Source organism: Pristiophorus japonicus, chromosome 11, assembly GCF_044704955.1.
Source record: "Pristiophorus japonicus isolate sPriJap1 chromosome 11, sPriJap1.hap1, whole genome shotgun sequence".
NCBI lineage: Eukaryota > Metazoa > Chordata > Chondrichthyes > Pristiophoridae > Pristiophorus > Pristiophorus japonicus.
Window position 1 is genome coordinate 201,540,171 of NC_091987.1, and position 21,307 is coordinate 201,561,477.

The window sequence follows — 21,307 nt, forward strand, 5'->3', positions numbered from 1 at the left end:
TCCGGTCAGCGTGATATGCACTCGCCTGCCACGGAGGACCAGACGGAGAGCTTACTTTCCCTGTGCAGGGAGACGGTCGCGATCGGTCGCGACCTTATCCAGGGGTTCACGGGTTTCTCAGCCAATTGGAGCCAGTTCTCCACATCCTGGAGCGAGTTCTGCTCGCGCTTCTCCAGATGGTCTTCTGAGCAGTCACAGACTGCTCGGGAGATGTTGGAGGCGACAGGGAGTAGATAGTCGCAACAAATGCACCACGGCATGCGTTGCTGGCTGGACACGGCGCTGCACCCCAAGGTCCACTCGCAGCGAGACCCCAAACACACAAGTGAGTACGGAGGACACAGTTCCTCCTGACTCGGAAGTAGAGCCTGAGGCTTCTGCTTCCGCTCCGTTACCTCCACCACGGCAGGAAGTCTTGGCCGTGCCACTCTGCGTAGACCAAAATGGGCGGGTGGGGTTCGAACACGGGGTGTGACACAGGATCTGGAGGGAAATGTGGCCGCAGGTAGGGAGGGTGGAGTGCTTTTCAATAGTTCACTTGTTTCAAAAATGTTCGCTTGTTATTATCACTTTATTATTCTTTTGTTGTTGTTGCTAAATTGGGCACTTGTATTCAATACTTAAATGTTCACTTGTTATTATTACTGAACTGTTCACTTTCCATTCTTACTGAAATGGTCACTTGTTATCGTTACTGAAATGGTCACTTGTTATCGTTACTGAAATGGTCACTTGTTATCGTTACTGAAATGGTCACTTGTTATTATTACTTAAATGGTTGCTTCTTATCATCACTGAAATGGTCACTTGTTATTATTGACTAAATGGTCACTTGTTATCATCACTGAAATGGTCACTTATTATTATTATTTAAATGGTCGCTTCTTATCATCACTGAAATGGTCACTTGTTATTATTACTTAGAAGTTCACTTGGTATTATTACTTAAATGGTCACTTGTTATTATTACTTAAATGGTCACTTGTTATCAACACTTAAATGATCACTTGTTATCATTACTTAAATGGCCACTTGTTATTAATACTTAGATGTTCAATTTCTTCTTCAAACGTTTTGGGGATTTTGAGGGAAGGGTGGGTCGGTGTGTGGGGGGGTTGGAGGGAGGGTGTTATTCATTAGTTCTTAAAAAAAATTGTGTTTCTTAATTAAAAAACATTTCTACAACTTTTGTACCTTCTCTCTTAGTTACTTACAACGTACAGTTTTTTATGCATATTTGTTTTTTTTTTCTGTTTCCCCACGGAAATGAAACTTTTGATTCACCGTAACTGTAATTGAACGGTTGAATATCAACAATAGTAGTTCATGCGAAGCGTTCATTAATGAGCTGCTGACGCAAAAGCTTAGTGGCCGTGTAACTGCCACTAGCTACTGGTCTTCGGGAAAGGTGTGGTGGTACCAGTGCTAGATCGCCATGCTGACTAAGCTCTCCTATGTCCTCGCCCATGTCCTCTCCCGCCTGTTCCTCCTCTTCATCCTCGCCGGCTGCTTTCTTCTGTCTCATCTCCTTCTGGAGGTGGACCTTCAGCATGATCTGGCATTATTTGTCCTCTCTTTATAGCTAGGTTATGCAGCATGCAACACACCACAATAAACTCTGCTACCTGATCAGGGAGGTACTGGAGGCTGCCTCCGGAATGATCCAGGCATCTGAAGCGCTGCTTTAGGACTCCAATTGTCTTTTCAACGATGTTGCGAGTCGCTATGTGACTTTCATTATACCGTTTCTGTGCTTCAGTGACAGGATTACGCAGAGAGGTCATGAGCCAACTGGCAAGGCCATATCCTTTATCCCCCAGCATCCAACCATGATCTTCTGGCTGATTGGCAAACAGGTCAGGGATAGCACTTTCACGCAAGATGTGCGCATCATGGATGCTGCCAGGAAATGTAGCATTTACTGTCATAATTGTTTGATTGTGGTCGACAACAAGCTGCACATTTAGTGAGTGGGACCCCTTTCTGTTATGAAACACCTCCGTGTTCTTTAAGGGTGCTTTCAGGGCAATGTGCTTGCAGTCTATTGCTCCCTGCACCTTGGGGAAGTCTGCTATTCTCGAGAAACCCAAAGCCTTCTCGGTCTGTGCCTCCCTGGTCATTGGGAAGCTTATGAAGTCCAACCTGCGAGTGTAAAGGGCTTCAGTCACCTGTCGAATGCAGCAGTGTGTAGCGTGCTGAGAGATATGGCAGATGTCACCAGCTGAAGCCTGAAAAGATCCCGATGCGTAAAAGGCTAGGGCAGCAGTAACCTTCACCTCAACGGACAGTGCGGTTCTGATGGTGCTGGAAGGCTGCAGATCATCCTTGACGAGTTGACATATCTCATCGATGAGCTCCTTCCAGAATCGCAGCCTCCTAAGACGAGTACTTTCAGACAAGTTCAGGTAGGATTGCTTTTCCAAGTACCTTTGTTGGCTATACGGTCTCCTCCTCTGTCTTCGTCTCTGTCTACGCATTACTGTGCCACCTCTTCGATTGATCCTTTCAGTAACCAGTGTGTGAGCAGTTGCAATTAAAGGCAGGGAAAGCATAGGCCCAATAATCACTATCAATAATTACTTTCACTAATTTTAATAATCTCTCTACTCTATACTCTCTAATCACTGTAGTCTGCCCTCTCTGTACTCTCTAAGCTGTATACCAGTCAGTTTGATAGGCCCCAACAATATCATTAAATAACTTCACTATGTAAAATCTATTTACTAAATAATTCCAATATATTAGCATAAATAAGTTGATAATACCTATTTATGTTCCTTGTCCCAAATTTCTGAGTACAATTTTCTTCAATTTTACTCTCTAAATGACTCACAACTAATTCTCCACCCTTCTTCCAAAGTTAAAAATGGCGTTCGTAGTGCCCATTTGCTTCGCTTAGGCCCTGAAAAAGCAACTATTTTTCAACACTCTTTTGGGCTTTGCATCGGCCCAGTGAAGTGCATGCTAGGTGCCGAAACTTGGGATGGGCCTTGTGTGGGCGATCATTTGGGCGATCATCTCGGCGATCAAAGTGGAAACTTAGGCACCTGTTTTTCCGGCGATGTTTTGGGCCTAGTTTCCACTTTTTGCTCAAAATGGGCGCTAGAGGCCCATTTTGGGGGATAGATGGGCCATAGATGGGCGATGTGAAGTGGAAAGTCTAGCCCTTTAATTCATCACCTCAAATTGGTCCCACCACTATCAACAGCAGTGGCAGATCTGTAATAACCTCAGCGTTACCCAGCAGCTCAAGATACTCTCTGCAGAAACAAGCCAAGTTTCTAACTGCAGTGTGAATATGTTTCATAAACCCACCATTAATCTTCAATGAAACTAATGAAACAACAATAAGTGCAAAATAGGGAAATAGGATGGTAATCAATAGTTTAGATAGTTCAAATTGAGGTGCATTGTTGTGAGAATAGGTGACCTGAAGTCCTATCAATGAAAGAATTTATGGAAAGAGGCGTTACATTTTCACTTGTAGAGGTGCTTCAGTGTCATGAGTAAAGATAATTATAAACAGGAAATTGTGCTTGGAAAAATAGCAAGGACAATTTCTGCAAGTTGAAAAGAGCTGTGCTGGTAGTATAGATAAGTACTGGATTATGAACAGAGGAATAATTGTTTTGTCAAGAACACTGACTATAGTAACCAATTCAATTACACTACAGAAAGTATACCAGAGTTATTCTCTTGTAAACTAATTTGGATAGATGAAAAGTAACTCTTTTGAAATTGTCTATTGTTAGATGAATACCAAGGTACCACTTTCATTGCCTAACAATTTTGAAAACTGATTTATTTAAATCTTATTGAACAAAATTAAAATTGATTTAGTTTTCTTTCAAGGTTTGAGGTCTATGGAAATTATTTTTCTCAAGTATAAAGGGAATGTTTTAATCTTAATGTCATACACGCTAACAGACATGGACTGTACTAGGTCTCTTTAAACCCTTTGAGACTTAAAAGCTGGTCTTCTGAGAGGCAATCTCTGTCTTATCAATAATTTTCAACCCCTCCCTCCCCTCCTTCATCTCTTTCTTCCTCTCTCTCTCCCTTTACTGTCTGTTGTATCAATATTACAATGGTCAGTGCTTCTCTGAAATTTCATTTCTTGTTCCTTCCAAGATCTAAATATGTTATCCGACATGCTCTTCCTCCCCTCTACATGCTCACTGTTTTGAAATCGAGACTCTTTGCAGCCTCCTACGTGATCAAATTTTCTCCAGGAGCTCAAAGTTGTAGAATTCCCTCCCTCCCAAAGGACCTGAAATTGCTGGAATGACGTGTTTGGCACCTTTCATCTTCCTGTTCATATAAATCAATATTTATGCCGTAATTTGCTGAAACGCCGATTCATTTACGACATGGCAAGGACAATGGTGAATCAAGGACCTCGTGACGGCACAGTCAGTGGCTTATCCCGCAGACTAAACACATGGCATTATAAATACTTGAGAACAGATGCCATAAGTCAGGTTGAGAACAGTGGCACTGGGAAGTAAGTGAGCTGCAGTTCTAAAATCAACCTAACTCAACTTTAAAATGTTAATGACAGTAAAAAAAATGTTTTAAATTGCTATAAATAGTAATCTCTAGTGTCTGCACATTCCAATCGTGAGCACTTCCCCGATGTTTTGACTGGGTTGAGGCTTCATATCTTTAATGGTCCTTTTATTGATCTCCCAGGCTGGGAGTCACGTGTTGGTCATAAATCACATTACCAGGTCACCCACGTCAGTATTTTTCAGTCTGACTGGCTGTGGTCTGAATAATGGCATAAATCCAGCAAATTGGCGATCACCATTGACTGCAGTGGAAGGCTGAGCTGTGAGAAAGGACTTTTATCGGCTTTGGCAAGGCTAACAATGGAGGGCCGCAAATATGCCAGCAAACTATCGGGCAATGCACCTCATGGCACAACTCCATTATTTCCTGGAACTTTTACATATTAACCATGGTGCACACCATTAATACATAATTACTATCAAGTTTGCAACAAATTCAGGCCCATTCTTTCCTTCCTTCAATAATCTATAGGCTTTTTGAATCCAAGCTTGTCATCACTACTTGTTGCTTTGGTTTGTCTTTGCTTTTAACTCCATTCACTTTGGTGTTTCTCTTAACACCTGTTACAGAGACTGTAATTCCCATATTGGACTGTACAGTCACATGAAAACTCACTTCTAGAGTGGAAGCAAGTCTTCCTCGATTTCGAGGGACTGCCTATGATGATGATGATCTCCTAATTCCTCAATTTAAAAAGAATTAAGTGTGAATTTAATTTATGTATCTCATTTCTTTTTTAATATTATTTTTGTGAGACAAAGCGACGAAAATTGCCCTGCGCTGGGTTTGGCGTGGTCAAATTGACATTGATGGGTTTTTTGCACCGACGGGGGAAGCACGGCCCCGGCGCGGAATTGTCTTTATAGAACAAAAATGCTGCTTGCAGTAATTGTGTTGTTGCTCGTACAGCGCATGTGGCGCACGACGCTCAGCGTCGCGCTCCACACATCAGCGTGGCACTGATAATGTCAGTGCTGATGCACCACGTCATGCCGCTGTGTCGCAACATCCCTTCCCTTCTCTTAAAGGGGGGGGGCCGCTGCGATCTGAGCAGCAACTTCAGTGCCGCCCACTGGGCCACCAGGGAGGGTCTCCGTTGGGTCAGTGGTCCAGCACCCAAGAGGGGGTGTCGGGCTGCCTGTTGGTGGCCCGGCCGAACCAGTGGCCGTCATTGTTGGGCCGACTGAAAAGTTGGCCGACACGAAAAAGATGGTGGCCGCCATGGCTCCACCTCACCTTTAAGGGCGGCCGGGCCACCATAGTCACCGCAGCTTCTTGCACCGAGAAGCTGTCTGTGGCATCACCCTGTGCTGACCTAGCTCCCGCGGTCTAATTTCTTCCGCTGGGCGCAAAGGGGTCGGCACGCACGGCGATGACTTAGTCAACATGAGTGTGCTGCGCTGCTATGATAATTGCGGGGCGCAGCGCTAAGCCCACTGCGCACTCAGAGCCCTGGGGGAAATGCTCTTAATGCCATGCCCGGTCGAAAACCCTTTAGCGTCCCGTTATCGCCGGCTCTGCACAAAAAGGCAATTGCGGCCCCGAATGCTCCAAATTAGAATTGATCAAATGGAGCAGGACAGTCAATTCATAGTATTCATGGCATAAACTCTTAATGATGTTATGTTTGAAATGCTACCAAAGTCCTCAGCTGATCATCTTCCCTAGCTTACCTTGATTATTGTGTTCTGGTCGACCATTTTCTTCATTGCTTGACTTGTTTGATCTGTTACTGTCCACCGTTAAATCAGAGTCATCTTTTTCTGAAATAAGCAAATTTAAAATATTTTATGGTATCTATAAGTGCAGTGACAAAGTCTTCAAGGTTATTGTGGATGCATTGGTTGTAATTTACCAAAATTCCCTGGATTCTGGGGAGGTCCCAGCAGATTGGAAAACTGCAAATGTAACGCCCCGATTTAAAAAAGGAGGCAGACAAAAGGCAGGCAACTATAGACCAGTTAGCCTAACATCTGTGGTTGGGAAAATGTTGGAGTCCATTATTAAAAAAGCAGTAGCAGGACATTTGGAAAAGCAAAATTCGGTCAGGCAGAGTCAGCATGGATTTATGAAGGGGTAGTCATGTTTGACAAATTTGCTGGAGTTCTTTGAGGATGTAATGAACAGGGTGGATAAAGGGGAACCGGTGGATGTGGTGTATTTGGACTTCCAAAAGGCATTTGACAAGATGCCACATAAAAGGTTACTGCACAAGATAAAAGTTCACAGGGATGGGGGTAATATATTAGCATGGATAGAGGATTGGCTAACTAACAGAAAACAGAGAATCGGGATAAATGGTTCATTCTCTGGTTGGCAACCAGTAACTAGTGAGGTGCCGCAGGAATCAGTGCTGGGACCCCAACTATTTACAATCTATACTAACGACTTGGAAGAAGGGACTGAGTGTAACATAGCCAAGTTTGCTGACAATACAAAGAGGGAAGGAAAAGCAATGTGTGAGGAGGACACAAAATCTGCAAAAGGATATAGACAGGCTAAGTGAGTGGGCGAAAATTTGGCAGATGGAGTATAATGTTGCAAAGTGTGAGGTCATGCACTTTGGCAGAAACAAAATCAAAGAGCAAGTTATTATTTAAATGGAGAAAGAGTGCAAAGTTCCGTAGTACAGCGGGACCTGGGGTACTTATGCATGAAACACAAAAGGATAGTATGCACGTACAGCAAGTGATCAGGAAGGCCAATGGTATCTTGGCCTTTATTGCAAAGGGGATGGAGTATAAAAGCAGAGAAGTCTTGCAACAGTTATATAAGATATTGGTGAGGCCACACCTGGAATACTGCGTGCAGTTTTGGTTTCCATATTTACGAAAGGACATACTTGCTTTGGAGGCAATTCAGAGAAGGTTCACTAGGTTGATTCTGGGGATGAGGGGGTTGACTTATGAGGAAAGGTTGAGTAGTTGGGCCTCTACTCATTGGAATTCAGAAGAATGAGAGGTGATCTTATCGAAACATATAAGATTATGAGGGGTCTTGACAAGGTGGATGCAGAGTGTGCAGAGTGGATGTTTCCACTGATGGGGGAAACTGGAACTAGAGGGCATGATCTTAGAATAAGGGACCGCCCATTTAAAACAGATGAGAAATTTCTTCTCTCAGAGGGCTGTGGAAGCTGGGACATTGAATAAATTTAAGACAGAAATAAACAGTTTCTTAAACGATAAGGGGATAAGGGATTATGGGGAGCGGGCGGGGAAGTGGAGCTGAGTCCATGATCAGATCAGCCATGATCTTATTAAATGGCGGAACAGGTTCGAGGGGCCGTATGGCCTACTCCTGTTCCTATTTCTTATGTTCTTATTGTTCTACCATGCATTGGCCCCGAAAAAATAAATTATCCGATCCTGTGCTCTCAGTGAGGGCCTCACTTGAAAACTGCAGCGGTGGAAGATAAAGCTACAACCGTGCCAAAACTCAGCCCCTTTGAGCAAGAGTCCCCAATGGCAGTGCAGGACCTGTGAATGTATTCATATTAATGGTATTGAGCTTGGCTGTGATATTCTCCACAGATGGGTAGCCTGCCAATCCTCACTGTCAAGCCTCACACATATATAATGGGCACTTGGGTGAGGTATAAGAACATAAGAAATAGGAGTAGGCCATTCGGCCTCTCGAGCCTGCTCCAGCATTCAATAAGATCATGGCTGATCTTCTACCTCAACTCCACTTTCCTGCACTATCCTAATATCCCTTGATTCCCTATCGATCTCTGTCTTGAATATACTCAACGACTGAGCCTCCACAGCCCTCTGGCGTAGAGAATTCCAAAGAGTCACCACCCTCTGAGTGAAGAGATTCCTCCTCAACTCAGTCCAAAATGGCTGACCTCTTGTTCTGAGATTGTGACCTCTGGTTCTAGACTCCCCATCCAGGGGAAACATCCTCTCTGCATCTACCCTGTCAAGCTTATAAAGAATTTTGTATGTTTCAATGAGAGCACCTCTCATTCTTCTAAATTTTAGAGAAATATAGACCTAGTCTACTCAATCTCTCCTCATAGGTCAAACCCTTTCCCCATCCCAGGAATCAGTCTGGTGAACCTTCGTTGCACTCCCTCTATGGCAAGGAGACTCCTTTGGTAAGGAGACCAAAACTGTACATAATACTCCAGGTGTGGTCTCACCAGGACCCTATATAATTATACTAAGACATCTTGGGACGAAATTGCCCGGTTGTCCGTTTGGGGGTGGTAGGCTTCCGGGCCGGGACTTTTCCGCCCAGACGAGAAGTTCCGCCCTGGCGTAGAATTGCCCTTTGCGCCCCTCAAATGAGGCGGAGGGTTGTCTCAGGTGCTCCCGATCCTGAGGTCAGCTACACGCTGCATAGATCAGCGGTAGAGCTGACACACCACAACGCCCCGCCCCTTCAGTTAAAGGGGAGGGCCACTGCGGACTCTGAAAGACCTTTGGTGGCCACCACTGGGCCACGAGGGTCAATCTCGACCGGTTCAGCGGCCCGGCACCTAAAGAGGAGTGCCGGGCTGCATGAGGGTCACCATTGTCGGGCTGACAGAAGAGTCGGCCGACAAAAGAACATGGCGGCCCAGGGCGCACATGGCCATCCTTTAAGGGGCACCCCAGGCACGGACATTGGCCCGCGCCAGCCTCACGTCCCCTGGGCGCAAAGGGGTCAGCGCTGGGCGGTGAGCGGTCGGCGCTGACGTCATGGCTGGGTGTGCGCTGGCCCGGGGTGCAAATCATGGACCTCAGCACTACCAGCAAATCATCCCCCAAATCCTGGGGGCAATTTCGCCCCAGGCGCAAGTACCACCCACCTCTGGGCGAAAAGACAATTGCGCCCCGTTAGCGCCTCCCAGCGGCCAAGGGGAGGCGGCCAAGGGGAGGGGGGGGGGGTTCCGGGTGGCGGCTGAGGTAAGGGGGGATGGGTGCGAGCAGGAGAAAGGTCCGAGCGGGGGAGAGATCCGAGCCGGGGAGAGATCCGGGTGGTGGCCAAGCGGGGGAGAGATCCGGGCGGTGGCCGAGCGAGGGAGAGGTCCGGGTGAGGAAGTCCAGAGGTGGAGGAGTCCAGCGGGGCTGGGTGGCGGCGGGTCCGGATTTCAGATGACCCCACCACAGATCGGTCCGGATTCCGGAACATTCTGATTTTCGGAACTCCAGATTTCGGACGCTCAACCTGTACTAATTTCTTTCAGTTCCTCATTCTCGCTCGACCTTTGGTTCTGCACTATTTCCGGGAGGTTTTTTGCATCTTCTTCCGTGAAGACAGATACAAAGTATTTGTTTAATTTCTCTGCCATTTCCTTATTCCCCATTATAATTTCTCTTGTCTCAGCCTCTAAGGGACCAACATTTACTTTCGCTAATCTTTTCCTTTTTTACATACCTATGGAAGCTTTTACAGTCTGTTTTTATGTCTTTCGCTAGTTTACTCTCATTCTATTTTCCCTTTCTTTATCAATTTCTTGGTTCTCCTTTGCTGAATTCTAAAATCCTCCCAATGCTCAGGCTTACTGCTCTTTTTGGCAACATAATAAGCCTCTTCCTTTGATCTAAGACGCTATCTTTAAACATAGAAACATAGTAAACAGGTGCAGGAGTAGGCCATTCGGCCCTTCGAGCCTGCACCACCATTCGATAAGATCATGGCTGATCATTCCCTCAGTACCCCTTTCCTGCTTTCTCTCCATACCCCTTGATCCCCTTAGCCGTAAGGGCCATATCTAACTCCCTCTTGAATATATCCAATGAACTGGCATCAACAACTCTCTGCGGCAGGGAATCCCACAGGCTAACAACTCTCTGAGTGAAGAAGTTTCTCCTCATCTCAGTCCTAAATGGTCTCCCCCTTATCCGAAGACTGTGTCCCCTGGTTCTGGACTTCCCCAGGTTCTGGACAGGTTATAACTTCTCTTGTAGCCACAATTGGACCACTTTTCCTGTGGGGTTTTGGTGCTTTAAAGGAATGTATATTTGTTGTAAATTATGTATTATTTCTTTAAATGCTAACTGTTGCTTGTCTTCCATCATACCTTTTCATGTAGTTTCCCGATCTACCTCAGTCAACTCGACTCTCATACCTACGTAATTTGCTTTGTTTAGATTTTGCTTTGTAAGACCCTAGTTTCGGATTTAACTACATTATTTTAAAAATTAATATAAAATTCTTTCATATTATGGTCACTTTTCTCCAAGGGCCCCTTTACTACAAGGTTATTAATGAACCCTTTCTCGTTGCACAATACTAGATCTAAAATAGCCTGTTCCCTATTTAGTTCCTCAACATACTAATCCAGAAAACAATCTTGTATACATCCCATGAATTCATCCTCCACATTATTACTGCAAATTTGGTTTGCTCAGTCTATATGTAAATTAAAGTTCCCCATGATTACAGTATTACCCTTGTTACATGCACCTCTAATTTGTTGATTTATACTCTGCCCTACTGTTTGGGGGCCGATAGACAACTCCCACCAATGTTTCTGCCCCTTGCTGTTTCTTAGCTCCACCCAAACTGAATCTACTTGATTTTCGGAGCTAAGGTCCTTTCTCTCTACTGTCTTTATCCCATCCTCTATTATCAGGGCTACCCCTCCTCCTCTTCCATTTTGCCTATCTCTTCTAAAAGTTAAGTATCCTGCAATATTTAGTTCCCAACCATGGTCACTTTGCAACCATGCCTCCGTATTGGAGGGTAACCGTGTGGAACTGTATTTCAGCAAATAAGTCAGTACTTATTATGCGGGTAGGGGACAGCAGGAAATTTTCAAAGCTATAAATGGCATTAAAAATAGACTTACGTTTTCTCCATTTTAAATGCTCCTTCCTTAGTTTCAGCACAAATAATTGGACCACAATGAGTAGACCACAGATCAGGAAAGCTACGAGTATCAGTAATAAGGCACCACTCTTATTCATTTGTTGTTTCTCCTGCTTTTCATTATTTTCCACTGTAAAGAACACAAACTAGGTTAATAATGATTACCTGCAAGTAGAAAACATAGAGAAATCCATTTTTGAATGGTCTTTATATTACTGACAATTACAGTAAATAATCCAACATAGAATTCTTTCCCTGCCCCTGCTCTTGCTTAAAATCTGTTACATTTGTATCTTTTATCCAGTTCTGATGAAAGGCCATCGATCTGAAACATTAACTCTGTTTCTCTCTCCAGAGTTGCTGCCTGACCTGCTGAGTATTTCCATCATTTTCTGTTTTATTACAGAATTCTTTTATATATATCCTCCGTCAGCATAAAAACACAGTAATTGCATTCAGCCACCACTTCTGAGTCTGCAATGATTTCCTCATATTCAGATCGCTGCACATTTTCCAAGAAACAGATTTGTTGGATTGATTGATATATTTTGAAATATATCTTCTTTATAGATTTTATTTTCACTTTGATTTATTCAGAATCTTGGTTGATTAACTTGCCAAATATTTGTAAACATGTCTTTATATAATACAGATGAAAAAAACAGCAAGTGCTGAAGAAAAAGCAGACATATACAGCTGGTCCATCAGCATTCACCCTTTTTCCAACTCTGCTGGGAAATTCCTAATATTTCAGTTTTCAGTTCTGATGAAGGGTTTTCCTGAAACATTAATCTGTGTTTCTCTCTATACCAGTGCTGACAAATCTGCTGTATAATCCTCATTTTCTATTTTAGTTTCATGTTTTATATATATATATATATCCTTATTCTGTAAGATCAATTTTGATTCTTTTATCACCTTGTTATGACTACTGCTCGCCTTCATCTTGGAGGAAAAGACTAGTTGAGGAGTGAAATTGAACTTGTGGAATTGCTTTTGCTGGCCATTATATCACACAGTCAATATTCATAGAAACATAGAAACATAGAAAATAGGTGCAGGAGTAGGCCATTCGGCCCTTCTAGCCTGCACCGCCATTCAATGAGTTCATGGCTGAACATTCAACTTCAGTACCCCATTCCTGCTTTCTCGCCATACCCCTTGATCCCCTGAGTAGTAAGGACCTCATCTAACTCATTTTTGAATATATTTAGTGAATTGGCCTCAACAACTTTCTGTGGTAGAGAATTCCACAGGTTCACCACTCTCTGGGTGAAGAAGTTCCTCCGCATCTCGGTCCTAAATGACTTACCCCTTATCCTTAGACTGTGACCTCTGGTTCTGGACTTCCCCAACATTGGGAACATTCTTCCTGCATCTAACCTGTCTAACCCCGTCAGAATTTTAAATGTTTCTATGAGGTCCCCTCTCATTCTTCTGAACTCCAGTGAATACAAGCCCAGTTGATCCAGTCTTTCTTGATAGGTCAGTCCCGCCATCCCGGGAATCAGTCTGGTGAACCTTCGCTGCACTCCCTCAATAGCAAGAATGTCCTTCCTCAGGTTAGGAGACCAAAACTGTACACAATACTCCAGGTGTGGCCTCACCAATGCCCTGTACAACTGTAGCAACACCTCCCTGCCCCTGTACTCAAATCCCCTTGCTATGAAGGCCAACATGCCATTTTCTTTCTTAACCACCTGCTGCACCTGCATGCCAACCTTCAATGACTGATGTACCATGACACCCAGGTCTCTTTGCACCTCCCCTTTTCCTAATCTGTCACCATTCAGATAATAGTCTGTCTCTCTGTTTTTACCACCAAAGTAGATAACCTCACATTTAACCACATTATACTTCATCTGCCATGCATTTGCCCACTCACCTAACCTATCCAAGTCGCTCTGCAGCCTCACAGCATCCTCCTCGCAGTTCACACTGCCACCCAACTTAGTGTCATCCGCAAATTTGGAGATACTACATTTAATCCCCTCATCTAAATCATTAATGTACAGTGTAAACTGCTGGGGCCCCAGCACAGAACCTTGCGGTACCCCACTAGTCACTGACTGCCATTCTGAAAAGTACCCATTTACTCCTACTCTTTGCTTCCTGTCTGACAACCAGTTCTCAATCCATGTCAGTACACTACCCCCAATCCCATGTGCTCTAACTTTGCACATCAATCTCTTGTGTGGGACCTTGTCGAACGCCTTCTGAAAGTCCAAATATACCACATCAACTGGTTCTCCCTTATCCACTCTACTGGAAACATCCTCAAAAAATTCCAGAAGATTTGTCAAGCATGATTTCCCTTTCACAAATCCATGCTGACTTGGACCTATCATGTCACCTCTTTCCAAATGCACTGCTATGACATCCTTAATAATTGATTCCATCATTTTACCCACTACCGATGTCAGGCTGACCGGTCTATAATTCCCTGTTTTCTCTCTCCCTCCTTTTTTAAAAAGTGGGGTTACATTGGCTACCCTCCACTCCATAGGAACTGATCCAGAGTCAATGGAATGTTGGAAAATGATTGTCAACGCATCCACTATTTCCAAGGCCACCTCCTTAAGTACTCTGGGATGCAGTCCATTGAAGTGAATGGAACTGAATATCAGGCGGGGCGTATAACGGGTGACTGATATGATACCGCCTGTTTTGTGTTGCTATCCAATTTCATTCCCTTTGTGCTGTAAACTTCTTTGTTAATCCCATCAATGCTAAAAGTATGGGTGACAGAACATGGAATTTCTTTGTGCTGGACAAGACTTCCACCTGTTTTCTTCCACTGACTGCTCAAGAAGACTTTCTTCATTTTGAAAGGCAACAAGTTCTTGTTCACAAAGTGCAATCAATATATTTAATAGTATTCTAGACAAGGTAGGGGAGGCAAAAAATAAAGCTGCTTTTATATTGCGTTTAGTGAAGTAGATTCACTCCCGCCGACGGTTGGAAAGGGGTTGCCACTAGTTACATCAAGCACACGCGTTGGAGCTGGCATTTCTAGCACTCCACTAAACCCAATAGAAAAACAGCTTAAGAAACAGTTAAACAGTTGAATACTGTCATTAGAAGGGGAGGGAACCTTAGATTTGTTCTGATGGATAAGTTAGAATGGGCCAGAAGGCTTTCCCTGCCTATATTTATATCATGAGTTTTCCCTGCCCATATTGGAGAGTCAGATGTGGCTCAGTGGGTAGCACACTTGCCTCTGAGTTTGAAGGTTGTGAGTTTAAGTCCCACTCCAGGGACTGGAGCATATAAATCTAGGTTGACACGCCAGTGTGATGCTGAGGGAGCGCTGCACTGTCGGAGGTGCCGTGTTTTGGATGAATCGAGGCCCCGCCTGCTCTCTCAGGTGGATGTAAAAGATTCTAGGGCATTATTTCAAGGAGCAGGTGTCCTGACCAATTTTTATTTCTCCAACAGCATAACAAAAAAACAGATTATCTGGTCATTATCACATTGCTGCTTGTGGGAGTTTGCTGTGCATCATTTCCCACATTACAACAGTGACTACACTCCAAAAGTACATAATTGGCTGCAAAGCACTTTGGTGCTCATGAAAGGCGCTATATAAATGCAAGTCTTGGTGATCTTGTGTCGAGGCTTTGCCTAGCAGCCTGGGTGAGCAGTGCTGTAACTCACCCTTTCAGGGTAGTCAAGACTGAATGGGGATGAAATCATGGGCGGTAGCGAATCGCCAGCCTGTTTTATATCCTGCCTAATTTCATTGAGGTCAATGGAAAAATAAGTGTAAAACAGACTGCTGATTTGCTATTGCACATTTTGCACCACCGACCAAGACCAATTTCACACTGAATGTTATTTGAGGGTAATACCTGTACTGAAACTTTAAACTCTCTCTGAAAAGGAATTCAACTCTGCTAGTAGAGACACTGGGCCCAAGTTTCGAGCCGCGCCTAGAACGGCGCAGTCCCGACCTGGACGCCCGTTTTTCGCGCCACATAGTGCGCCTAAAAAAACCCTCCAGATTCTCCACCTCTCTGCAGGTCTTCTGGCCCTCGGCGCAGCGCAGCACAAGCTGTAGGGGGTGGAGCCAGGTCCCTGCACTGAAAACAGTGCCGGGACCTCTGCACATGCGCGCTCCAGGCGCCCGAAACTGTGTGGGAGGGGCCTGAAGCATGCAGCCCCTAGCCCTGGCCGAATGGCCTCACTGGGGCTGCGTGAATAAGGCTCCTCCCACGCCTAGCTCCTGCTTCCTCCCAACCCGACTCGACTCCCGCTTCCTCACCACCCCCCCGCCCGCGGACCCGACACCGACCCGACTCCCGCTTCCCGCCCCCCACCTCCAGACCAGACCCGACACCGAATGGACTCCCGCTTCCTCCGGACCCGACCCGACCCGACTCCCACTTCCCCCCGCCCCCCCCTCCCGCCTCCGGACCTGACCCGACCCAACTCCCGCCCCCCCCGCCTCCGGACCCGACCCGACTCCCGCTTTCCCCACGCCCCCGGACAGGACCCGACTCCCGCGCCTCCCCCGGCTCCGGACCTGACCCGACTCCTGCTCCCCCCCCCCCCCGGACCGGACCCGACCCGACTCCCGCTTCACCCCCCCACCCCCCGGACTGGATCCGACCTGACCTCCCTCCCCCCGACCTGACCTCCCTCTCCCTCCCTCCTCCCGAACCGAACCGACCTCCCTCCCACCAACCCCCCGACCCGTGCTCCCCCCGACCCGACCCAATGCCACCTACTTGTAAATCTGGTGCTGGGGACAGGCCTTGCCCGAAGTCTCGGGCCCAGCCCGTTCAGCCCCCTTCCCCCTTCTCCTTCCCCCTACCCCCCCATCTCCTTCCCCCCATCTCCTTCCCCCCATCTCCTTCCCCCCATCTCCTCCCCCCCATCTTCTTTCTCCCCCTTCTCCCCTTTATCCCCTTCTCCCCCCCTCCCCCTTCTCCCCTCTCCCCCCTCCCGCTTTCCCCCCTCCCCCTTCTCCCCATCCCTCCCCCTTCCCTCCCTCTGCTCCCCCCCTCTCTCCCTCTACCCGCCTCCTCCCCCTCCCCTCGCTGTCAGAAACACAGACACTGACAGACAGAGAATGAGAGACACACACAGACAGACAGAGAGATAGAGACACTGACAGAGACACACTGGGGGGGGGGGGGGGGGCGGGGGAGGGGGGGAGGGGCATCCCAGCACGCTGTTGGAGGGCTCCCGGTGCTGCAATCGGTAAGTAGAAAATTTTTTATTTATTGATTTGAAAAAAAAATTATTTCTTATAAATTTTTTTTGATTGATTTATTGGTTGATTTATTGATGTATTTATCATTTATTATTGATGATGGCTCTTTATTTGTAAAACTGAAGTGTTTAATGTTTGTAAACTTTCCTTTAAACCCCCCCCCCCCATTCCCTACACCTGATTTGTAACCTACGCCTGATTTTCTAAAGTGTAGACAAGGTTTTTTCGAGCGTACAAAAATCTTCACTTACTCTATTCTAAGTTAGTTTGGAGTAAGTTTTCACTCACGAAACTTTGAAAACAGGCGTAAGTGGCCGGACACGCCCCCTTTTGAAAAAAAAATTCTGTTCCAAAGTGAAACTGTTCTAACTGACTAGAACTGGAGCAAACTAAATGACGAGAATTCCGATTTCTAAGATACTCCGTTCTACACCAGTTGATCCTAAAAATCAGGAGCAAATCATGTGGAAACTTGGGGCCATTGAGCTGCTCTAGGTATCATTCATTACAATATAATCTTTCTTCCAGTGTTGTTTTGCTTATTTCACTCCTATGATTGTGGATTTCATAATAACATAAAAGTTAGTTTGCAGACTGACTTACTGTTTTGATTGTTTTCACATTTTGTTGTGGCAGTTGTGTTATCGTCACGTTCCAGTGATGAAGAGTTTGTTTTACTCCAGGCAGTTGTAGAGTTGAATATGGTCCCTTTGAAAAATAAATACAGAATTGCACTTTGTATTACTGCACACATCAAAGTAAAATAGTTATTGATTCATGGATACTTAGAATAAATATAAAGGTATTTAAGGAGGGGTGTTCAGGTTATGCTGAATCAGGAAAGCCAAGTTTTAACACTTTTATAACATGATCTGAAGCGCAAGGTTATGGAATCTGTTCTTAAAGTGCACGGTTTTACTTTTCTGTGTATTTGTGGTTAGTCTTCTAATTTTTAGTCATTTTTGCTTGAATTAAAAAAAATTATTCAGTAGTTTCAATTAAGCATTTTCATAAAATAGCACACAACCTTTTGCACAATTTATATTAAATAACATAAAGATATTTTGGATTAAGAAACTTCAAGTTTGAGGAGTAAGCTTTATTTAATCTGCTGTGAGGGGTTGTCAGCCAATGTCAGTGAATGTTGGTTTGCTGGATGATGTGTGATGTCCATTATACAAGAGTATTGCAACTGTGACTTATCACTGCAGATATACTAATGGTCACCAGTTAACCAGGAGTAAATTCTACATTCAGCATTTAAAGTTGAAGAGTTTTCCGAAACTGATCAGTCCCTTGATACAGTTAACTGCAACCCTTTAAATATTTTATTACTGATAGTTTGAAGATCCAGTATGTTCAAAAGCAAATACAATACTGCTGTATATTATGTAATGTTTTCCAAACTTTTCTCTGTAGGATCCTTGAAAATATTGACATACTGCCAAAGACCACAGGCTCTAATTTCTGAAAGATAATGTCAGCTACCCAAAGGAAAACAATGCTATAATTGCAGAAGAGATACTCCCCAATCTCAGACCAGTTGATGTAACACAACAACAACTTGCATTTATATAGTACCTTTAACATAGAAAAAGTCCCATGGCATTTTGCAGAGGTGTAATCAGACAAAAATGGATGCAGAGACAAAGGAGATATCAGGAGGGGTTGGTCAAAGAGGTGGGTTTTAAAGAGGGCCTTAAAAGAGGTGAGAGAGGTGGAGAGGCATAGGACCTAGATGGTTGAGGACATGTCTTCCAATGGTGGGGTGAAAGGAGGGGGAATTCACAAATGTCCAGTAAGAGGAACAGAAATTTGGAGGGATGATAGGTTAAAGAACTAGGGAAGGGCAAGGACATGATGGTATTTAAACACTCAGATGAGAATTTTTTGCGGTGTATTGGAGGATGGTAGCCAATGTAGGTCAGCAAGGTCAGGGATGATGAATGTGTGGGACATGGTGTGGGATAAGATCCAGGCAGCAGAGCTTTGAATGAGCTGAAGTTTGCAGATGGTGAGTATCCCGACAACGTCCCTGTTTACCATAGCTTTGATAAAGCCCTCTTCCTTGGTAAACACTGATGCAAAGTACTAATTTAATACCTTAGTCATCCATGCACCAGCTCGAGTATTCTGCAAGGATGTGAGGCTTTGGAGAGGGTACAGAAGAGATTTACTTGCATGGTTCCAGGGATGAGGGATTATAGTTATGCGGATAGACTAAAGAAGCTAGGGTTCTCTGGAGAACAGAGAAGGCTAAGAGGTGATTTGATAGAGGGGTTTAAAGTCATGAAGGGTTTAGGTAGAGTAAATAAAGAGAAACTGTTTCCAGTGGCTGAAGGGTCGATAACGAGAGGGCAAAGATTTAAGGTGATTGGCAAAAGAACCAGAGGTGACACGAGGAAAAACTTTTTTACGCAACGAGTGGTTAGGATTTGGAATGCACTGCCTGATAGGGTGGTGGATATAGATTCAGCAATAGCCTTCAAAAGGAAATTGGATAAATACTCAAAAAAGAAAAAGTTGCAAGGATATGGGGAAAGAGCAGTGGAGTGGGCTAAATGGATTGCTCTTCGAAAGAGCCAGCGCAGACTTGATGAGCTGAATGGGCTCCTTCTACGCTGTACTATTCTATGATTCTATGAAATGGAGAAAAGCACACTGGGAAGGGTTATCAGGAACAATATTGAGATTTGGAGAGGGGGACATATTGCATACAAAAAATATTTAGGAGAGAGATACACCATTCTCAGCCCCCCAGCCGATTGGTTACTACAATGGATTAGAGTGTATAAGTAGATGTTAAAGAAACAATTAATTGTACGGTCACCTATGTGTTGAAAATGACAGGATATGTTACTATCATTCACATTTATAAATATTGAGGAAATGTATTTTATCAACGTAAAGAATGTAACAATTGCATACCATTTGTCTCTTTGTTTTCAGTTGAATTGAGGGGATTGCTGTTACTTGCTGAAAAATTAAAAAATTGAGTTAAAAATATATGAATTATACTTTTTAAAAGAAAATATTTTTGTTTTATAAACAGCTAACTCACAGGTGAATGCATCTGCCATATTCTGGAAGGTGTTTTGTTGAATCTCTGTGACAGGTAACTCCGTGCTGGGTGTTGAGTTTCGACTTGATGCTGTCTCACTTACTGCTGGTGGGGGCAAAAAACATCAGGTTTTAAAGGTCAATCCAAAAAGAGGTGGCAAATGTTTTTAAACAAATAATCTCTTCCTGTAACAAGTTTATATAAATGTTAGTTTAGCTCAGTTGATAGTGCTCTCGTTCTATGAAAAAAAGTTATGCGCTTATGCTCAATACCTGGTTTTAGCCCATAATCTTGGTTGACACTTCAGTTTTGTGCTGAGGGAGTATTGTATTGTCAAATGTGCCATTTTTTAGATGAGATGTTAAACCAAAGTCCCACCTGCCCATTCAGATGGATTTACGAGGTCAAATCGCTCTTTTTCAAAGATGAGCAGGGAGTTCTCCGGGTATCCTGACCAGCATTAATCCCTCAGCCAAACCACTAAAAACAAATTATTTGACATTCATCTCATTTTGTTTGTGGGATTTTGCTTTGCACAAATTGGCAGTGTATTTGTGTACAAAACAACAACAACTACATTTCAAAAAGTAATAAACTCAATGTGAAGTGCTTTGGGATGTCTTACGGATGTATAAGGCACTAAATTTAGGCTGATACTTTAATACAGTACTGGGGGAACGCTGCATTGTCATCCTTTTGATGTGATAATGGCCTGTTTTGGAAGTTCAGGTGGGTGTTCAATATCTCAGTGGTCTATTCTTGATAAAGTGCAACATCCCCTCCGGCATCTGGGAATCCCTGGTCCAAGACCGCCCTAAGTGGAGGAAGAGCATCAGGGAGGGCACTGAGCACCTCGAGTCTCGTCGCCGAGAGCATGCAGAAAACAAACGCAGGCAGCAGAAGGAGTGTGCGGCAAACCAGACTCCCCACCCACCCTTTCCTTCAACCACTGTCCCACCTGTGACAGAGAATGTAATTCCCGTATTGGACTGTACAGTCACCTGAGAACTCAATCTTAGAGTGGAAGCAAGTCTTCCTCGATTCCTAGGGACTGCCTATGATGATGGTCTATTCAAAGCAGAGCAGAGCAGAGAGTGTTCTTAGCATTCATCCCTCAATCAACACCAGCAAAAGAGCAGATTTACTGAGGTAAAACCAGAAAATGCTGGAAATACTCAGCAGGTCAGGTTTAACGCTGTCAGACCTGCTGAGTATTTCCAACATTTTCTGGTTTTATTTCAGATTCCAGCATCTGCAGTATTTTTCTTTCAGATTACTGGGAGTTCATCTTATTAATATTCATGGATGATCCTTATGAAGAATGGCTGCCTTGTGTGCCTACATATTTCAAAAGGTTATGCCAAGTGCTTTGTGGGAAGTGATGTTTGACCAGAAATGCAAGTATTATTATTTAATACTATTAAACTGTTTTTCCTCTGGTTTCAGCTACCGCTCCAATACAATGAAAAGAGGCAGTCCCGATACTGCTAATGGGGAACACTTCTTCAAAAGAGGTTTAAAACAATGGATTAATTTGCACTTGGAACGCTTGGGATCACTAGCTTGAATTTGTCAATGCTATTCTGAGTTCTTTTCAGTTAATTCTTACTTTAGAGATACAAAATGATGCACTATTTTGAAGCTAGTCATGC

At 44.3% G+C, this 21,307-nt stretch overlaps 1 protein-coding gene across 1 annotated transcript in view; it reads right to left on the reverse strand.

Annotated features, from left to right (window-relative positions):
* LOC139275911 (cytotoxic and regulatory T-cell molecule-like) overlaps positions 1-21,307 on the reverse strand; it is a 65,345-nt gene that overhangs the window by 1,886 nt on the left and 42,152 nt on the right. The window contains exons 12-16 of the mRNA XM_070893127.1: positions 19,656-19,760; positions 19,523-19,570; positions 17,198-17,302; positions 11,357-11,506; positions 6,246-6,335 (exon numbers count right to left, since the gene is read on the reverse strand). Of these exons, the coding sequence (XP_070749228.1) occupies positions 6,246-6,335; positions 11,357-11,506; positions 17,198-17,302; positions 19,523-19,570; positions 19,656-19,760 (498 nt within the window). The remainder of the gene's footprint in view (positions 1-6,245; positions 6,336-11,356; positions 11,507-17,197; positions 17,303-19,522; positions 19,571-19,655; positions 19,761-21,307) is intronic.